General features: G+C 44.0%; 1 protein-coding gene across 1 annotated transcript; it reads right to left on the reverse strand.

The window, feature by feature from the left end:
- Nucleotides 1-338: 338 nt before the first annotated feature.
- On the reverse strand, nucleotides 339-19,379 carry NPFFR1 (neuropeptide FF receptor 1). Its single transcript, XM_035137459.2, has 4 exons — nucleotides 18,670-19,379; nucleotides 15,467-15,778; nucleotides 5,758-5,857; nucleotides 339-3,751 (listed from the first exon to the last, which is right to left on the reverse strand). The coding sequence occupies exons 1-4, from the start codon at nucleotides 18,683-18,685 to the stop codon at nucleotides 2,860-2,862; spliced, it is 1,320 nt and encodes a 439-aa protein (XP_034993350.2). The 5' UTR covers nucleotides 18,686-19,379; the 3' UTR covers nucleotides 339-2,859.
- Nucleotides 19,380-19,840: the final 461 nt, after the last annotated feature.

Here is a 19,840-nt window from a genome sequence, read left to right on the forward strand (position 1 = left end):
AATTCATAAATCCCAACTAAAGCATCCATGACAGATGGCCATCCAACCTCTGCTTAAAACCCCCAAGGAAGGAGAACCTTCTGAGGGAGTCCTTTCCACTGTTGAACAGTTCTTGGTGTCAGAAAGTTCTTCCTGCTGCTGTTAATTAGAATCTCCTTTCTTGTAACTTGAGCAGCAGAAAGCAAGCTTATACACACACAATGCAGCTGTGTGTGATAATTGGTACGGAGAAATGATGAATGTAGGGAGCCTAAAAGTAATGTGATTGTGACATATTCTAAACTCCCTTAAGGGCCCTTAACATTGCCCAATGTGACATGTAGGAAAGCACTTTGTTCATCTTTGGACATATAAGCTAAACTGTTTCAAGTTCACGAGGCAGCTTCCTTCCAATGCCTAGAAGCTGGCCAACCCTAAATGCAACAGAGAATTTCAGCAGCAGCAGCAGCAGCAGCAGCTACAAATATTCTCATAATTTAAAAGCATACAGCAACAAAGAGTATCTTTTATTTCTGATACATTGTCAACAACTATGTAATAGCATCATAACCACCTTCACAACACAGGACAGTTAATTTACAAAAATGGCAATAAAGAGTTCTGGTAGGTAGTCTTTAGTCACAGTGCAATGGAAGATAACAGACCAATACAGGCAGTAAACACTTTGATTCAGCAAATGAATTCTCCTCTTGGGTTTGCCTTTGAGCTTCAGTAATGCTTTCTTATACAAACATGCACATCCTCCATTTTCTTGGTTGTTTTATTCTTTAAAATGTGGGGTTAGTGAAGGATACAAGCCATGTACAGTGGTACCTCGGGTTACAAATGCTTCAGGTTACAGACTCCGCTAACCCAGAAATAGTACCTCAGGTTAAGAACGTTGCTTAAGGATGAGAACAGAAATCGTGCTCCGGCGGCGGTGCAACAGCAGGAGGCCCCATTAGCTAACGTGGTGCTTCAGGTTAAGAACAGTTTCAGGTTAAGAACAGACCTCTGGAACGAATTAAGTTCTTAACCAGAGGTACCACTGTATTTGAAATAAAGTAGAACTTTTATTTTATTTTTTATTTTTAAAAAGGTCCCTGATCCAGTGCCTTTCACAGCCGCTTGATTTGAAACCATGTTTTTCTTCCTGTGGTGAAGAGCTTCATCTGCTGGTTTCTGTAGATCAAGCTGCTGTTAAAAAGCAGGACAGTCTCTTTATTCTGATCATTTGGCAACCCCATGTGGTGGAAATGCACCCCTTTCTGAAATGAAATGAGGATTGTCATCTCCTCTCCAGGGTGGAATCTACACACATATTAAAAAGTTTTGAAAAATACATTGAATTTTGCATAGCTCACTGTCGCCATCTAGTGTCATATTTGTATATTGCACTTTACAACACATTTATGGTATATAATGTTTTATTTGCAGCTGTGTAGCTGAGTCCCCAGTGTAACAATTAAAGAACAACAAGCTACTCTGCAAAGTTGTGTGAAAGGTGGGCTAAACATTTAAAGTCAGCATAATAAAATTAACGGAACACCGCCTCACCACCCCTTCTAGAATTTTTTTTTTTTAGTGTATCAACACCAACAAACATGCAGGTAGAGGTAATCTGACAGGTATTATATACCTGGACTTTCAAAAAGCTTTTACAAACTCTTTCAGCTGAGGTTCCTAAGGAGACTTAGTAACTGTGGAGAAAATAAACAGATAAAAGTACAGGTAAGTCCTCTAATGGGCATACACCAGGAAGCAGGGGTTGTGAGGAGATAGATAATTTCTTTCATTGCTAAAACTAAGAGACACATTCCTCTAAGTATATGTTTTAGGGCTGGTGTTATTTAACTTATTCATAAATAACACGGAGTCAAGGCTGAGCAGTGAGGTAGATGTCACCAACTTGGTGACAATCTCTCCAAGAGGGTGAATGGGCAACAAATTGGCCAATGAGATACCCACATCAACAGTATTCAAATTTAAAGTGATGCGTATTAATACAAAAAACCCCAGCCAAATCCCTGACAGGATCTGGCTGTGCTGCCACCATTTAAACTTGGCTCCTGGTGACATGAATAAAACTGGTAACCCACACCCACCCCATAAGCTGGGAACAAAAAAAAACGCTCTCTGCCAACACTATAGGTTTTGAATTTGCTTCTCAAAACTTAATATTTGCTAGCTGGAATCTCAGATTCCAGAGGCACCTTCCTACAAAAAAACAACAACCAAAAGAACCAAACCAAAACTCTGGCATCTGATCATGTAGAAGCAGCAGCCGTGACACAACAGTAACATTTGAATCATTCTAGGGCAGTCTCACAAAAGTTAATGGATCAATTATGGGGCTGATATAGAGTAAGTGAATGGTCTGCAGGTGTGTGTGCTCTAAATAATGTATCTTCCTGTTTCCTGATTGGAGGCTTTTCTTCCTCTCACTTCTCACTCTTACCTTGCTTTTATTATTGAGGTAGCACAACAAGCAGTCTCCAACATATGAGGTTGCTGACCATTCACATCCAACTGCGCTTCTGTTTAGAAATCTAGTTCAGAATAATTGTTCTGTCCCGGTTCCTCTTTAAACACAGGCCTGAATCCCAACACCTCATTTGGAATATATGCAAGGTTCTAAGGGGAGGAATAAGCATTTATAAATTGCAGCGCTTTATAAAAACTGGTGCGTATCATACCAAAATATCAAAACCCAGGATAAGAAGAGGAAGTTCCACAAATGTCAAGTCCTTTCATGTAGATATCTACACCAACAATGGGTTTTGGTCTTGAAAAGCTTACTGGAAATGGATATGGCTCACATACTGTGAAAGTAATGTAACAATATATTGTACAATCAATCCATCAGCATCTCAAATATCTTTAGATATCCCAAGCTGGGATACTGACAGTTTTGGGGGAGCAACTTTTGCTGTCAAAGTCCTCCACCATCAGACCATGGTGAGCTACCTTTCCGTTCCTTGCAGGATACAGCCCTGTTCTCAAAAGGCTACTCTGACCAGACTCAGAGGGCTGTGCTGAGTCACTGCCTTGAACTTCGACAAAAATCCGATTGCGTGCCCCAAAAAGCAACCCACTGTTGGTCCTGCCAGAATAGGTGTTTTTGTGTTCTGTCTTCATGGAGCAGAGCTGGACTTGGAAGGCCTCCTGGAATCCTCTCCGGAAGTTCTCGTTGAAGTACCCGTAGATGATTGGGTTGATGCTACTGTTAAAGAAAGCCAGCCAATGGGCAAAGGGGAAAAAATAAACTGTGACAAGGTTGAGTTGACTCTCGGTGAGGTTCCCGTAGTCTGTCAGCAGCATTAAAGTCCAGAGGGGCAGCCAAGAGAGGGTGAAGAACAACGCCACAATGATCAACATGTTGATAACTCTGATTTTCCTCTTGGACACTCTCCTTCCCTCGTTCTCCTCCAACTGGGAGCCTCTAATGCTTGCGGATGACTTGAAGAGTTTGAAGGCAATCCGGGCGTACATAATCACAATCGAGGTGAGAGGGGCCAGGTAAATGTGAGAGAAAAGAACGGTTGTGTAGATCTTGCGCATCTCCTTGTCCGGCCATGCCTCCCAGCAGGAGTAGAGCGGGTAGGAATTGTTGTAGGCATCCAGCATGAAGTGGTACTCATCCCGGGTGACGGTCAAGGTGACTGCAGAGGGGCACATGATGATTAAGGCCAAGACCCAAATTATAATGATGGTGACCAGAGCTTTCCTTAGGGTTAGCTTCTGCCTGAATGGGTACACTATACAGCGGAACCTAAGCGAGAAGAGGGGAAAAAAGCAATATATTCAGATACAACACTGGAAAAGCTATGAGAAAGAAGCCTTTCCTTCATGGTCTGCTGAGAGACTTGTGGGATGTACCAGGACACAAGGGGTTTAAAGGGCCTTTTATAAGCAACATTTTGAGAAGGCAGGGGTTGTTTTTTTGCATGGCAAGTTAATAACAACATGAGAAAAAACTGCATCTCAGTCGTGGCTTTCTAGCTTTTCTAAAAGGAGATGATAATTTCAGGACAAAATGTCATTAAAAGGAAACATGAACAAACTTCATAGACCCTCAAAGTTCTCATTAGCAAAAGCAAACATGAGCAGCTTGTGAAACTAAGGCTGTAGCCAGACCTCAGTCAGGGGAACCTGGGCTCAGATTCTTGCTGAGACATGATATGAGTGGCCATTCAGCCCAACCTACCTCACAGGGTTGTTGTGCTGATAAAATGTGGGGAGGGAAAACTATTTCTCCCTGAAGCCCTTGTTGGGAGAAGGGAGGTGTTATTCTAATTTACATCCCACTTTTCTACCAAAGCATTCAAGGAGAGTTGCAAGAAGTTAAAAACAATGCAATGTGCGATAGATCCTCAGAGAAAGTGGGTTATAGAGAAGGTATTAAACATAAATAATAAAAGGATAAAATGTTATCAAAATTATATATGGTACCATTGTAACATTTTCCATAGTTGACAGAGATGATTATATTGGGGCTCTGCATATGCCTTTGATGGGGGTTTAAAAATGGTTGCTTATTTACTGTGTTGGCCATTATTTATTATTAGTAATAGCTAATATACTGTGTATATGCCAAAATGGTTTTGAAGTGGTTTGCAACTATAAAATCAATAAACAAAATTCCATGTGTAATGAAATACACAGAGCACCAAAACTTCTTCAATTCAAATATACAGTAAAACAAAAGCCAGTTAAAAAGCATGACAATTAAAACAGTTTAAAAACAAATCACGGAGGGGCCTCATATTTCAGCAGGGAGGGAATTCTGCAAAACTGGTGCCCCCAGTGGGGGGGGGGGAGGGAAGCCTCCTTGGTGTTACCAATCATCATTGGGTCATGACAAAAGTAACTGGGTTCCCAAAGCTGGTCGCAAGGCTGGGCAGTGGAGGGTAGCCTTGGTCCAAAATTATTTAGGACTTTGTATGAAAGCAGCAGGGATGCGGGTGGCACTGTGGTCTAAACCACTGAGCCTCTTGGGCTTGCCGATCAGAAGGTCAGCGGTTCAAATCCCTGTGATGGGGTGAGCTCCCGTTGCTCGGTACCAGCTCCTGCCAACCTAGCAGTTCGAAAGCACGCCAAAAATTGCAAGTAGATAAATAGGAACCGCTACAGCAGGAAGGTAAACGGCGTTTCCATGCACTGCTCTGGTTTCAGTGTTCCGTTGCGCCAGAAGTGGCTTAGTCATGCTGGCAACATGAGCCGGAAAAACTGTCTGCGGACAAACGCCAGCTCCCTCAGCCTGTAAAGCGAGATGAGCGCCGCAACCCCAGAGTTGTCTCTGACTGGACTTAACCGTCAGGGGTCCTTTACCTTTACCTTTACCTTTTTTAATGTAAGCAGCAGAACCTTAAAATTGGCTTGGTGGCTAGAAGGCAGCCCAGTACAGATCCCTCAGCATTGGCATGGTATGTGTCTGATAAGGAGCATCACCCAGGCTGTGGTGTTCTGTACTATCTGCAGGCATCTGGGCAAGCCGTGAGGGAAACCACACATCAAGCACACTGCAATAGTCCAGATATGAGATTGCCAACATATGGGTCTCAGTGGCCAATGACCTGACCCATTAAATCACACCCTGTTTTTGTCTGCATGAATTCGTGTTTAATTTTTTTTATATGTATTTTTCCTGTTCTTATTGAATGTTGCCTTTGTGTTAACGATACCATTTACTATTTTTATGCTGCGTGTCAATTTGAGGTTTTTAAAAATACTAAGCGGTTTATAACCGCTTTGAAATAAATACTAAAACAAACCTACCTTTCCACTGCAATGGCTACCAGGGTGAACACGGAAGCGGAGACAGACATCCCTTGGACCAAGCCACTCATTTTACACATGATGATGTCAAATGGCCAGCCTGGAATGATATGCAGAGTGTCAACTGCAGTGCATTTCTTAACATTCTAGACCTCATGAGAGGTAATATAGCAAACACATAGTGATCGAACCCAAGCCTTCTCCGAGAGCTCCTAAACCATGTCTAGTTTGGACACCAAGAATTGGAAAGGACTTGGGCATCATGCCGACTGACTCCCCAAACATGCAACAATATTGTAATATTTATTGGAAACTGTGGAAAAAAATGTTTTCTGGGAAACGACCTGCGACCAGTGTAGCCTGACCAATGTGACACACTGTACATTGGTACCGAGGTTTATGAACACAATTGGTTCCAGAAGTCTGTTCATAAACTGAAGCGTTCATAAACTGAAGCGAACTTTCCCATTGAAAGTAATGGAAAGTGGAATAATCTGTTCCAGACGGTCCGCGGAGTACTTAAACTGAAGCGTTCATAAACTGAAGCGAACTTTCCCATTGAAAGTAATGGAAAGTGGGTTAATCCATTTCAGACGGGTCCGCGGAGTACTTAAACTGAAGCGTTCATAAACTGAAGCATGGGTGTAATTGGTTCCGGAAGTCTGTTCATAAACTGAAGTGTTCATAAACTGAAGTGAACTTTCCCATTGAAAGTAATGGAAAGTGAATTAATCCGTTCCAGATGGGTCCGTGGCGTTCGTAAACCGAAAATTCATAAACCGAGGTGTTCATAAACTGAGGTTCCACTGTATAACCATTCATTGACAGACAACCACAAATAAATGCCTCCAAAGCATTCACAAGTTGCAAGTCAGCATCAAGTCCTTGTGAGGAGTGTGCCATGCCCAGGGGAATCGCCATTCGGCCGCAGCAACCCCATCATGATTTGTTTCTTTTCAACCCAATGTTTATCCACGTTTCTCTCTTTTTCAAATATGAGGATTTCATACTAATTATAATATCCTATTGCATCGCTTGGCCAACAAATTTTCTTTTCCCAGGCTCAGATCCAATAACAAAGGTGCCAGCAAACCCTTTAGTGGCTTCGTCTGCAGTTTCATTCAGCATAAAGGCAAAGAGACCCCTGACCATTAGGTCCAGTCGTGACCGACTCTGGGGTTGTGGCGCTCATCTCGCATTATTGGCCGAGGGAGCCGGCGTACAGCTTCCAGGTCATGTGGCCAGCATGACAAAGCCGCTTCTGGCGAACCAGAGCAGCACACGGAAATGCCGTTTACCTTCCCGCTGTAGCATTACCTATTTATCTACTTGCACTTTGACGTGCTTTCGAACTGCTAGGTTGGCAGGAGCTGGGACCGAGCAACGGGAGCTCACCCCGTCGCGGGGATTCGAACTGCCAACCTTCTGATTGGCAAGCCCTAGGCTCTGTGGTTTAACCCACAGCGCCACCCAGGTTTTTTGGTGTTCAAGATTCCCTTCAACCTTCTACAGGGTAGTTCTGTTCCTTGAGATGGAGTAATTTGGATTATCTACCTTAAATGTCCAATGTCCTGAGGCAGACCTTATCTACTGGTATCTTCCTGTAGTGTGGAGAGCATGACTGTGTTGCCCTTTAGAAATACAGTACTCCCAAGCCTGTAAGCATATTGCTTTCGGCCTTTAATGTTTTCAACTTCCTCTAGATGTCTCCATTCACCATACGATCACAACCCCATTCACTTCTGAATAAGTCAGATTTATGCAGGGCACCAGAGCTAGCTGCATGTGGTATCACTGCTACCCATTTAGAACTTCCTACCGCCAAAAGAAAAGAAAAGAAAAGAAAAGAAAAAGGTTGACATCTCCTTCAAGAGAATGTGCAGAACACTTTCCTGCCCACAAGCACTTGCTGCTTCCTTCTAACACTTATATGATGGGAGATACTGATTGATTAGACATACTATGATCACTAGAGAGGATATGGGCAAAGCTTTCTTTTCTTGTTTGGAAAGAAGTCTCTAGCCCTTTGGACTGAAAAGATTTGAATGTGCAGAGGCAATCCGTAGCAAAATCTCAGAAGCAAAAGGAATTGCTGCTTAAGTTTTCCAGTGCAAGGGGGCAGGATTCCAGCGTTGCAACTGCACCACTCCTCTCCATGCCTAGCGGAACCAGAACAACATATGCATAATGATGCCATTCCTTATTATTTGTATCAGAAATTATGTGAATGTGCTTCATTTTCATCATATATGCTGGTTGCAGATTGGAAAGATGGGCGTAAAGTTCTGAGAGGAACAATAGAGAGCGGATAGTAAAGAGAACTAGCTAAATATCGGAGTGAGCCACGCATTAAAAAATATATTCAGAGCTTTTGCTGCAAAATTTGCGCTTGTTTTGAGAACAAGCCTCTCTTTTTTGCTTTACTGCTGCAATTAGAAGAGCAGTCATGGCTGTCTGTTGAGTTCCTCAGTGGCAGCAGAGTGAATCCTCAAAGTTACTGGTGCATTTCCACCTGCCCCCCCTGCTTGACAGCTGTAAGTGCTCAAGGTGATAGGAGGGTAAGTGCACAGTTGTCACTTATGAGATGGGGAAAGGTATACTTAGAGCCAAAGTACAGACCATCGATCATTACAGAAGCGGGAAGAAAAGAAGGAAAGGAGGAGAACGGACATAATATTTCACTAATCTCTATCTCCAAATGATAGCTTTTAGATCCAGAAGGTTCAAAGAGACAGACATGCTATAGGAACATAGAAAGCTCACATAGAAAGTCAAGCTTTATGTCCCTCTAGCTCAGGATTTTGTCTTTAGGGACTCCTTGTAGGCCTCCAGAATCTCAGGTGCGTCTCTCTCAGTCGTACCTGGAAATGCCAAGGGCTTTTTGACATGCAGAGCAGGTGCCAAACCACTGCCCTACAACCTTTCCTTCCCATAATAAGCTGCCTTGTCAGACCACTGATCCATCCGCCATGACATTATTTACAGAATAATGTCAAGCAACTCTCCAGGGGTTTGGAAGGTTCCCCCCCCCCAGCCCTACCTGAAAATGCTGGGGACTGAAACTGGGTAGATATTCTATCTGCATTGCTGTGGCCTGTAATTGGGAATGGTGCTAGTCGCCGTAAACCCCAAAGCTCAAATTGCTAAATTAAAAAGCATTCGAGAAAAGTCATTCCATTGTGTATTATTTACTATAGACCACAGGCTAAGCACAGTGGAGTGCAAAACCTATTTTTCTGTTAGCAGAACCGTAATGTTGGATTGACTTCCCTCAAGAGCAGTTTCTCCACGATGGATCAATTTTTTTTATTGCAGTCCAATTCACAGCCTTCAGAGAACAAAGGTTGGTTTCTGCAGTGCCCTCCCATTTCACATAAGGCTTCACGTGTGGCTTCACCTGGGAAAGAACATTTCCCAGAATCCTCTGCAAGGTGTTACTGTTGAATGGTCAATGTGAACCAATGTGGAATGGGTTCTCCGAAGCCAAGAGGTGGGGGAAAGACTGGAGGAGACTGATATGATAAAGCAGGGAGGTGAACCTAGACATTGTTAGACAACAAATCTCATAATCTGTGATCAGTAGCCATGCTGGCTGGGGCTGCTGGGAGCTGTAGCCCGGCAACCTCTGTTGTAGAAACACAAAGACATAAATAAAGGAAGAGCTTCGACATCTACAAGGAAGGTACCAACATTAACAGCGATGGGGAGAAGCTATTTGACTTTCCACAGAGCAAATGAAGATGTCAGCAAGCCCAGAGAAGGATCTAGCTGAGACAACTCAGACTCAAGACTGGGGGTACTTTTTAGAGACAGGTGTAGCAGCTTAAACAACCAAGCCTCACTCAAGGTACAGTGGTACCTCGGGTTACGGATGCTTCAGGTTACAGGCGCTTCAGGTTACAGACTCCACTAACCCAGAAATAGTACCTTGGGTTAAGAACTTTGCTTCAGAATGAGAACAAAAATCGTGCGGCAGCAGCAGGAGGCCTCATTAGCTAAAGTGGTATCTCAGGTTAAGAACAGTTTCAGGTTAAGAACAGACCTCCAGAACGAATTAGGTTCTTAACCCGAGGTACCACTGTACATACCACCACTTAACCACATACTTATTTACACTCACATAGGATAAATGTGTTTTGTTTTTTAAATTCTCCAATAATCCAGGGGCACCTAATGGCACCACTGCAGGGAATTTGAATTGGTATCCTGAATTTCCAGATCTTAATGTGTAAATAAAACAAGGTATTCAGGGCTAATCTTACTCAGAGTGCACTCACTGAAGTTAATGGGCATGATTAAATTAGGTTCATTGATTCAAATGGGCCTACTCTGAGGAAGACTAGCATTGACTACCACCCATAGACAGCTGGATATGTCGGGTGGAATTCAAATAATCCTTTCCTTTGCTCAAGCATTCCTGCTTGCCAAACTGAACTATCCTCTCCTCCTCTCCCTCACATGCTGTTCTGGGGGTTCTCCTTACCCCTCCCCAGAGCTAATTTCAGGGGTGTGGGTGACATGGGGGAGGGAAAGCCCCACTGTGTCAAGTGAAAGTCCTTGTGCACAGCTTCCAGTAACAGGGCAGGTTAGGTGAATCCCATCCCTAATTCGCTAAAAGCAGAGATGGAAATTGAAGCCTTCTTCCCCTGGGAGCTGGGGAAGCAATAGCAATCTCGTAACTGGCATGTAGCTCATTATTTTGTTGATTAAAACGATACAGTGTATGGGGTCTTTTAGGCATAGCTCTGAAGTGCTAATAGCAGTTCAGAAACATAAATATGATTTTAACAAATTAAGGTTTTCAGCTGTTGACGGGGCCGCCCGCCTGAGTCAGAATGTGCCTGCCTGCTCTGCATAATAATTAGTCAGAAATCTGATCTTGTTTTAAGTACAAATTAGCTTACAAGAGTGCAATGCCAGGGTTACCTACTGCAGCAAAAACAGAGATAGAGGCAGCCAGTAGCATAATATCTGTTGCCCAAACTCCTTTGTATCTTTTTTGTGCTCATCTAGTCTCAGACTCTGAGCACTTGCTGCTTTCCATGATGAAAATGGGCCTGCCTTTGCTCCCTTTCGTTTGTACAGCAGAAATGTGAATCATAACAGAATTTCGGAACGGTGTTTTTCGAACACACATACATAGAGAATTAGCTTTAAGCATGCAACTTGGCTTCTTTCCTATTGCTGGTTTCAGGATTAAAAACAGCAATGGCTCAGTCCTGCAATCCAATCCTAAATCCAATCCTAAATCAGAACATCTTTAGATTTGGCATAAGGCAGAGCTCAGACTTGCCTAAGGAGAAATATTCAAGGGTCATTTACAGTGAGGTAAGCTCCACTGAGGCCAATCAGATTTCTCCAGTCTAACTGATCAAAGAATTGGCCCCTAACTGGTTTCTGGCATGCTGTTATACAGACATGCTCCACTGGAATGAGGAATTATGCTAATAAGGTATTTGATGTTTGGGCAAAACATCTCAGGCATTTCCATATCTTATCTGCAGTTCTCCATAAGTGGTAGCTTGCATCTTAACCTTTCATTATCACATTTCCACCTCCTTGCTGGTTAAAAGGGATAAGAAAAACAAATTGATTGTTGATAGCTATCTCCCAACGCCATTTCACTGAATATTCCAGAATCTAAGGAATATTAGACATACAGTAGTAAGGTCTATGAAATATCGGCTGAGATTCAGAGACCTGCATAGGCTTACACAAGTGACTTGTTTCAGCCTGGCAGAATTGGTGGCTCCTTCTTTGAATGGGTGATGGTCATGCCTAATATGGGATAAGAAACCATTTTGGCTCCACGTGTTCCTTAGCAGATGCTAGACTCAGGAGTTAAATTGGACACCAGGTGATTGAATGCTTTGAGCTCTCAAAGTTGGGTATTCAATGCACTATGCAGGACTTTGAATGAGCCCCCAGGACCCGAGGCTTCCTATTGCTATAGATATTCGGTATGGAGGGCTAAACCCTAAAAATTAATAAATCATAGGATTTTGATTATTTCGGATATGAAGGGAGAAATACAAACTGCAGAGGAATTCTGGAACTAGTGCATGCAAAATGACCTGGCCAAGTTAGGGCCATTAAGAAACAATGCATGGCCACTGGCAATGCAAAAGAACTGTCCTTTCCCCCTTGCCCTGAGGTGTGAACAGAGACTGGAAATTTGGAAGGTTGCTGGGGTAAAAGGGTATGAGGTGACAGGAAAAGAGAGTTTTTAGCAGGGTGTTCTTGGAAGGAGGAGGAGGAGGAGACTGGGATCCATCTTGGGCAGGCTGGCTGAAGGCAGGCTGGGAGAGAGGCCTTGGACTCCTTGGCTGTGGAGGACAAGCTCCTCTTGAAATAGCCATGCTGTAAAATCTGAGCTCTCCCCATTTACACTAAAGGTGTAAATAGGGGAATAAACCATGTTTCTTAAAGCTACAACAGTCTCAGCCACATCTCAATTCTCCAAAGGAACACAGACCCTGGGTGAGTGCCTGGAACCCCATGGGCTCTTGCTACCACTTGTAGTAATATTTACCAGCCACCAGCTTTCTGCAGGCATTGGCTGCTGATAGGTGGCAGAGCCCAAGCCTGCTTTCCCTTGCCAGTGCACAAATGGAATGCACTTTATTGCTTCCGATTGTGCATTGTCAGCTACATCTCTACCTGCCCCATGCCTGATGTCATATATGATGTCAGGTGTTGGGCAGGTAGGCGTGGCTTGGGGGAAATGGCCTTGCAGACCAAAAACTGAACCCATTGCAGGCCAAGTGGTCCACCTCTGAGGACCAGAGGTGACCAACTCCCATTGTGCTTGACCATTTCCCATGCTGGTTGGGGGAGGGCTGATGGGCGTCCAACACCATCTAGAGGCCACTGCCTTCTTTAAACACTCCCAAGTGCTATATAATCGTCTTAAACACTGTGTGGCCAAATTGTGGTTTCTGCCAGATCTACAGCATATATACCCTGACCTGCAGTGTGAACGGAGCCGGATTTCCACAGCTCCCAAACTAACAAAAGAACTTAAGGGAAGGGAGGCGAGTCAGCAGTCAGGAAACAATTACATTACGGTTTGCACACGGATAAATGTTTTCTGTCAATCACACTGTCTGGAGCTTCATTTCGACCAAATGTGGATGCTGTACATTTGTAAAAGATGTTGCTCTCCACGGAAATGAATGTGCATGTTGCTGGAAGGAGGAAAGAATGGCTGGCAGAAGTTCAATTATGTCCCCTGACGGTCAAATCCTTGAGCTATTGTTTCTTGAAAGAAGCAGACATTTTACTCGTGCTCTTTTAGATTTTGTTTTTCTCCACCCTACCATTCCATGTCTCGTCCCCCCCCCCCCCCCGGATATGCTAATGCTTGCAGAATGTGAATTTCCAGCCCCCCATCAGTCAGCCGCTGAACATCCTTGCTATCTTAGAGTTTGATACGACCTGGAAATCCAGATTTAATGTTTAGAGATGCTAGGGCTGGCCCAAGGTATTTGGGCACCTAAGGCAAACCCCCAAATGCTGGGAGTCCTCCCACCAGGGAAGAAGGGGAGAAGAGAGATCAACACGAGGAGCAAGTGGGGAAGACAGATCAGTGTTGGGATTTGCTGCCCTTGGGGATCTTGCCGCCTGAGGCAGATGCCTCACCTGGCTTCATGGGTCGGCCGACCCTGAGAGATGCTTTCAAGTACCAGAATTTCACTCCCAGAATTGTTGGATAGCAGGCAGAACAGACTCTACTGGGGTAATGCTATAATCTGTAGGTTTGGGGATCATAGAATCAGGGCATAGCTCATGCTGAAGTCTTTGAGTGTCTATATGGCATTTGACTGGAAGTCATCATTCAGCCATCTGAGTCACTTGGATGAGCCACAGCATTGAGAAGCATGACCTTTTCTCATGAATTATGGTCTTGAGGAACACCGGAGAAAATTTGCAGAATTCTTGGACTGGGCATGCCTACCGGTACCATTCAGCGAACAGAGAAAGCCTTGGCCAGAGATGGGACAGAACAAAACTGGAAATTGTGCTTTCCTCAAACACAATTAAATAATTAAATGCTGATACTCTCCTTATTTTGCAAGAGCCAATGGTTGCAAGCCCTCTGTCAGCCACCTTTGCTAGTTAAGTAGTATTTTCCCAGCTCTTTGGCCCACTATTTCCACTATCTTCTCTGACTACAGAGAGCACAAACACATAAAGCTGTCAGGATTAGGAATGTCATGAAATTTGTGAAGTCCCAAAGCTAGGTGCTTCAGTTATGGGTGTAAAAAGGCATTGATTGATGTTCTGCCTTGAATTTGTTGCCTGCAGCGCTGTTTCCATTCCACTGCAGTTTGGCTTCTGACTAATATTAAGCTATCCTTCTCCCTGTCTACTATGGTGAAATTATGTGTAATGAATTATGTTATCATTATGTTACTCCACACCATTTATTTTAATGCAAAGGAAATGAAGTGCAAATTCCAAGGAGTTGATCAACAACAGTGAATACTTATTCACTTGATTGATTTCATTCTGGACATGGTACAAATAAGCAAACACCAGCAGTTTCTGGAATTGGGATTTTTCAGCATCCTTAACCTCAACACAATTTGCAGGGCATGTGTACCACGATTTGGTTGCGCAAACATGTTGCACATGTTAAAGAACTGAAGAGAACAATCCCTCTTTGGGGAGAATCATAGCAGAAATTATTATTGGAGACTGTAGCCCTTTTTCCCCCAATAGCAAAACCAAGTTGTTCTACGCGTGAATGGAAAAAACCAAACCACATAAATCTCAATACTTCTCATTCTGTCTCCCAATGAAGTTAATATGTGATATAATATCTGTCACTCTGCCACCAGTATTTGTCACAGGAACACCAGCTGCCTTAGCTCATGAAAGAAAAAAGATAGACTTCAAAATGGGGAAAGTCTGCCTGAAGAAAATAATTGTGTTCTAGGAAACATCTGCACAATTGCATATTCTGTAATTTTAAGGTAGTCCTATTGGAGACACTGTGGGTGGCACTGTGGGTTAAACCACTGAGCCTAGGACTTGCCAATCAGAAGGTCGGCGGTTGGAATCCCCGCAACGGGGTGAGCTCCCATTGCTCAGTCCCCAACTCCTGCCAACCTAGCAGTTCGAAAGCACATCAAAGTGCAAGTAGATAAATAGGTAACGCTCCAGCGGGAAGGTAAACGGTGTTTCCGTGTGCTGCTCTGGTTTGCCAGAAGTGGCTTTGTCATGCTGGTCACATGACCTGGAAGCTGTATGCCGGCTCCCTCAGCCAATAACTCGAGATGAGCATCGCAACCCCAGAGTCGGTCATGACTGGACCCTGGTCGGGGGTCCCTTTACCTTTACCTTTATTGGAGACACTAAATGGGTCCCAAAACCGGCAAGGCCCAACATTTATAAATAAGCTTATCAAACAGTCCTAATGGCATTGGAGACTTGTTAGCATTTCATTTGTTAGTACTGTATTACCTTCTGTATCAGAGACCATATCATAGCTGCCAAGTTATCCCTTTTTTAAAGGGATTTTCCCTTATGCTGAATAGGCTTCCTCGCGAGAAAAGGGAAAACTTGGCAGCTATGGACCATATGCCTCTAAACACCCAACTGCTTCTCATATGCTGACCACTGCAGGTCAGCATAGGCCTTTGGACTGATCCAACAGAACCCTTCTTATGTTCTTATGCTTTTTGCACTTTGTTCTTTCACTCACCTGTAATCAGGTTGTCCACCAGGGTGGTCGGCATGCAGAAGATCCCCACCAAGACATCACTGATAGCCAGGTTGAGGATGAATATGTTGGTGACTGTTCTCATCTGCCGGTTCTTCAGCACTATGAAGCACACCAGCATGTTGCCGACCATGCACACGAAGAAGATACAGACGTAGGCAACAATAAACATGGCGGCCACTGGAGAGGAGTGCTGATAGTAGGAGGAGAAGGTATAGTTCCCCCTATAGATCTGGCTGCGGCTTTCATTCCTGGTGAAGGATGGGCTGCTGTTGGTAGGGCAGGATGTGTCACCTGGGTTGGATGGGTGGGAAAAACCCAAATAAATGAAAGATAACCTTGGTTTGTGAAAATATGCTTTTGTAAGTATTCACTTATATCTATATCCTGCTCTTTCACAAGTGTACTCGAAGCGGCCTGCATTAAACCTACAGAAAGCTACACTTCAAATCTGGTTATAAAAATATGCTTAAATCGCAACAGCACCATTCAAGGTCAAAAGCAGCAATGGAAAACAAAGCTAAGCCTGCGGTGGCACATAAAACACATACCTATTGAGGCTTACAGGGAGCTTATCTATTTGGAATAACTGAAATAATATAGTTCTCCCCCTGCCTGCACCTACTGAGGCATTGCTCTCCCTTCATCTCGCTTCCCTGCAAATTAGTTCAGTTATTTAACTCTTCTTCACTTCAAGGCAATAAGCGATCTCGACACAAAGGTTTCAGAACTCACATGGATTATGAGAATCCACTACTGATCCCTCTGTGGTCACCACTGAATGGCAATGGTTCCTCAGTGTTTCAGACTGGGGACGTCATCAGCCCTATCTGGAGATGTTGGGGATTGAACCTGGCACCTTCTGCTGATGCTCTACTTCTGAGCTATAGCCTTTCCCAAAGGATCTTCTGTTTTGGGGAGGCATGTGAAAATAGAACCAACCACCATAGTCCAAAGGGGAATGATCTCCGCCCTGAAAAACTCCAAGGAAGGCAACTAATTCCAAGATCGTCTTCCCACCATAAAGTATTATGATGCCACTTTTAAAAGACTTGGCTACCCCCCCCCAATAATTCTGGGAGCTGTAGTTTGTTAAGGGTGCCGAGAGGTACAATCCCTGGAGTTCCCTGTGAAGAGAGATTGTTAAACCACTCTGCAAATTGTAGATCTGTGAAGGGAATAGGGAATCTTCTAACAACTCTCAGCACCCTTAACAAACGACGGCTCCCAGAATACTTTGGGGACACACACACACAACAACTGTTTATAGTGCTTTAAATGTATGGTGTGAATGTGGCAGGAATGTGCAGTGAAACAACCTCATGTGGCAATAATGACAGCTCTGCTAACGCTCTCTAGGACCAAAGCACATATCTTAGCTTTGTTTTGGGTTTGGTTTTTTAGACAAAAAGAAATCTGTTATTGTTATTATTACTATTGTTTTTAGTACTACTACTACTACTACTACTAATACTAATACTGTTATTATCTGCCTGCATCAAAAGGTCCCAGAGAGGGTTACAACAATTTCTAATACAATATTAAAACCATCTGAAACAAACCACATCCACAAGAATAGGGTAGATCCAGGGGGAAACCCATACAGCTCAGGTGATAAAAGCCTGGTGAAAGAAGTTCCTCTTCAACAGGCAAACATTGACCAGCAAAGCTATTCATGGATATGAAATAAACACAGATTTTTATTATTTTGAAAGGCAGGCCCTCAGTGAAGTAAGAAGCAGCTGCATTTTATGACACAACAACAACAACAACAACTTGTCTTTGGTTGTTTATTTCTAGTTGGCCTCCTCTTTAAAAGCCACAGTGAAGTAGCCCCTAGTACATGAAAGCATACGCCACAAACAATTTGTGAGCATTTAAGGTGCCCAAGGTAGATGCTTGCGGTTGCTGTCACTGAGGGTCTCCTTAGTTTCTGACATCTGGCCAGCTTCTTTCTGGGGAGAATCTTCTGCTTCAGGTGCGAAAAGGACTTGGCTAATCTTGGGTGCTGCACCTGAAGCAGCAAAATGTCTTAGGTCAGTCCTGCTGGCCGTATAACACCTACATCATGTCCCTTCCCACAAGAAGTTAGGAAGCCATCTTCTCCTGAACTACAGCCCCATTACGTAATTTGAAAATCTTATGCTCTGTCAGCATAGAAGATTGACTGTTTCAGCGTGGACTGGGGCTGAGGGAAGCTGGAGTCCAACTACAGGTGTCCCCATCCTTGAAGAATTGTGAAGGTACTTTGTGTGCCAAGATCTTGGGCAATCGGAAGCCATTTTGGTACTAGCGGATGGACGCAACAGCAGGGTGTTCTGAGGGAAGAGCGAGTTTAAAAAAGAGAGAGGACATTTTCCTCCCCAAAGAGAAAATGAATAAGACACATTGCTCACTGGAACAAACAGAGCCTGCTGGCCAGATCAACAGTGGCCAATCAATCCAGTGATGGGGTCTGGAAGCAGACATTCCATCCATCCCTTGACATCCATCCTTTTGCAGACAACAGGTTCCCCCCTGTTCCTGGTTTGGCATGCAACCCTGCACCATGGAAGAAGGGTTTCGTATGAACAGGCTCTTTTCCTCCCAGGACTTCTCCGTGGTGAATGCCGGCAGCCACGTGGACTCCACTGGTCCCCAACAGCTGTGGACCCAGCAGATTTTAGGACGGTCTGAAGCTCTTCACAAATCTGACCTACGTAGCTTGCATGGGTTACAGCAAATACTGAGATGGGACTCCTCAGTTCTAGGGCTTATAAAACAAAAAAAAAAAGCTTTTGGAGACTCCCTGGAGGCACGGATGAGAACCACCTAAGAAATGAAGTGTTCAAATCAACACTTAGCTGCAGTGGGCATTGTACGGTTGCTTTGATATGTAAAGCAGCATTTACAAAGCATTTGGGTTACAGAAACAACAGGTGCCCCCCCTTACACATCCCTTCACTAGCTCTTTAGGTTGTTCAAAATAAAGCATGTTTTGCCCAGGGGAAACAGCAACAAAAAAATCAAATAAAAAAGTTCTTGATTGCTAGGCGATCACACGTAACTACTTAATTACACAGAGACTGGATTAGCAGCATGAGAAAAATCTACTTAATTTTTTTCAATCAACTTTGGAGAGCAGGTCTTAAGCAAACCAAGTTTTATTTTATTTTTCTTCCAAATAAAGAATCTAAGGTCCTTACCTTCCTCATCTTCCATGATGCTGCGAGTCCCCAGCTTTTATTCTCCAACTATATCTGTGGGGGGTTGAGTTTTCGACAGTGGACCAGAGTATTCAAATCAGACCTGCTCTGCGATGTTCCTTCCTCTAGGCTTAGTCTTTTTCACACACACACAGTAATAAGTCAGTCATGCTATTTCAAGGGAAGAGTATTCTCTCTTGAACAACAGCTGGCCTGAGAGTCGGTTGCTTGCACTTAAATCAGTGCCCCTGCAGTTTGGAGAGCTTACGTTGCTTTGTCAAAGATGCTGCTTCTTTCTATAATACCCCCGTTTCCACAGGTCTGCCTCTCTGCTCCTGTTCCAGTACAATGGAAGCAGTTTTCAAGATCAGGCACTCTGCAAACTGTCGTTGGTTCAAGATCTCACTGCAGGATTTCAGTGAAGCAAACACGCAGAGACTTTGCAAATATTCAGTTTGCCCTTATTCGGTTTTTAACTCCTTAAGAACACACACACACTTCAAGGATGCCTTTTTGGGAAATGTTTCAAAAGACTTGTTGGTGTTTCAAGTTTCTTTTGCAATGGTTTGGGTGTAGGTCCTCTCTAGTTATCCCAGCTCCTTCTGATGAACAGCTCCAGAATTCTCTGCTCTGCAGCAGGTGGAAATTGGAGGGCTGTTTGCAATCCAGCTGGTGACTGAAGCAGATGCTGCTAACTGGCTTTGCTCTGTGCCTGAATTTGCTCTCTTTCTCTCTCCTTCCCCCTCCCTTCAGCCTCTGCTCCTTGGAATATTTTCCCACTGAGAGGAAAAACTGGAAGCTGCTCTTATCAGTGGAGGGGGTGGAGGTGGGGGGTTGTGCCTCTCCCCAGTGCCATGGTTACCGGTACAACACCACCTGGCAGAGGCGCACAGGCAAACACCTGGCCAAGTAATTACTGGACTGGCAGGAACAGACTGGCAAAGAGTGGAAGAGAGGTTAGAGGCCATGCAACGAGGGAAATCAAAACAAGCCCACTCTCTCCATCAGGTTCCTCTTGCTCCAAAATGGACATCGCCTGCCCGTTTCCCTTGCCCATTTCACTGTTAGCTCTATTCAGGTAGATCTGAGTCATATTTGCAGCTTTCTCTCCTGGGATCCAGAAGAACCGTTCCCAGCTTAAGGGCCACATCCTCTCAGGGCTCCCGAATGT

The sequence above is a fragment of the Zootoca vivipara genome, chromosome 5, assembly GCF_963506605.1.
Source record: "Zootoca vivipara chromosome 5, rZooViv1.1, whole genome shotgun sequence".
Lineage (NCBI taxonomy): Eukaryota > Metazoa > Chordata > Lepidosauria > Squamata > Lacertidae > Zootoca > Zootoca vivipara.

What these genes read in the sequence shown, in the direction of transcription:
- NPFFR1 (XM_035137459.2), bottom strand. An exon ending in GGTGGACAACCTGATTACAG is followed by an intron (nt 5,858 to 15,466) that starts GTGAGTGAAAGA and finishes ATATCATTCCAG; the next exon opens with GCTGGCCATTTGACATCATC. An exon ending in GTAGCCATTGCAGTGGAAAG is followed by an intron (nt 3,752 to 5,757) that starts GTAGGTTTGTTT and finishes CTTCTCGCTTAG; the next exon opens with GTTCCGCTGTATAGTGTACC.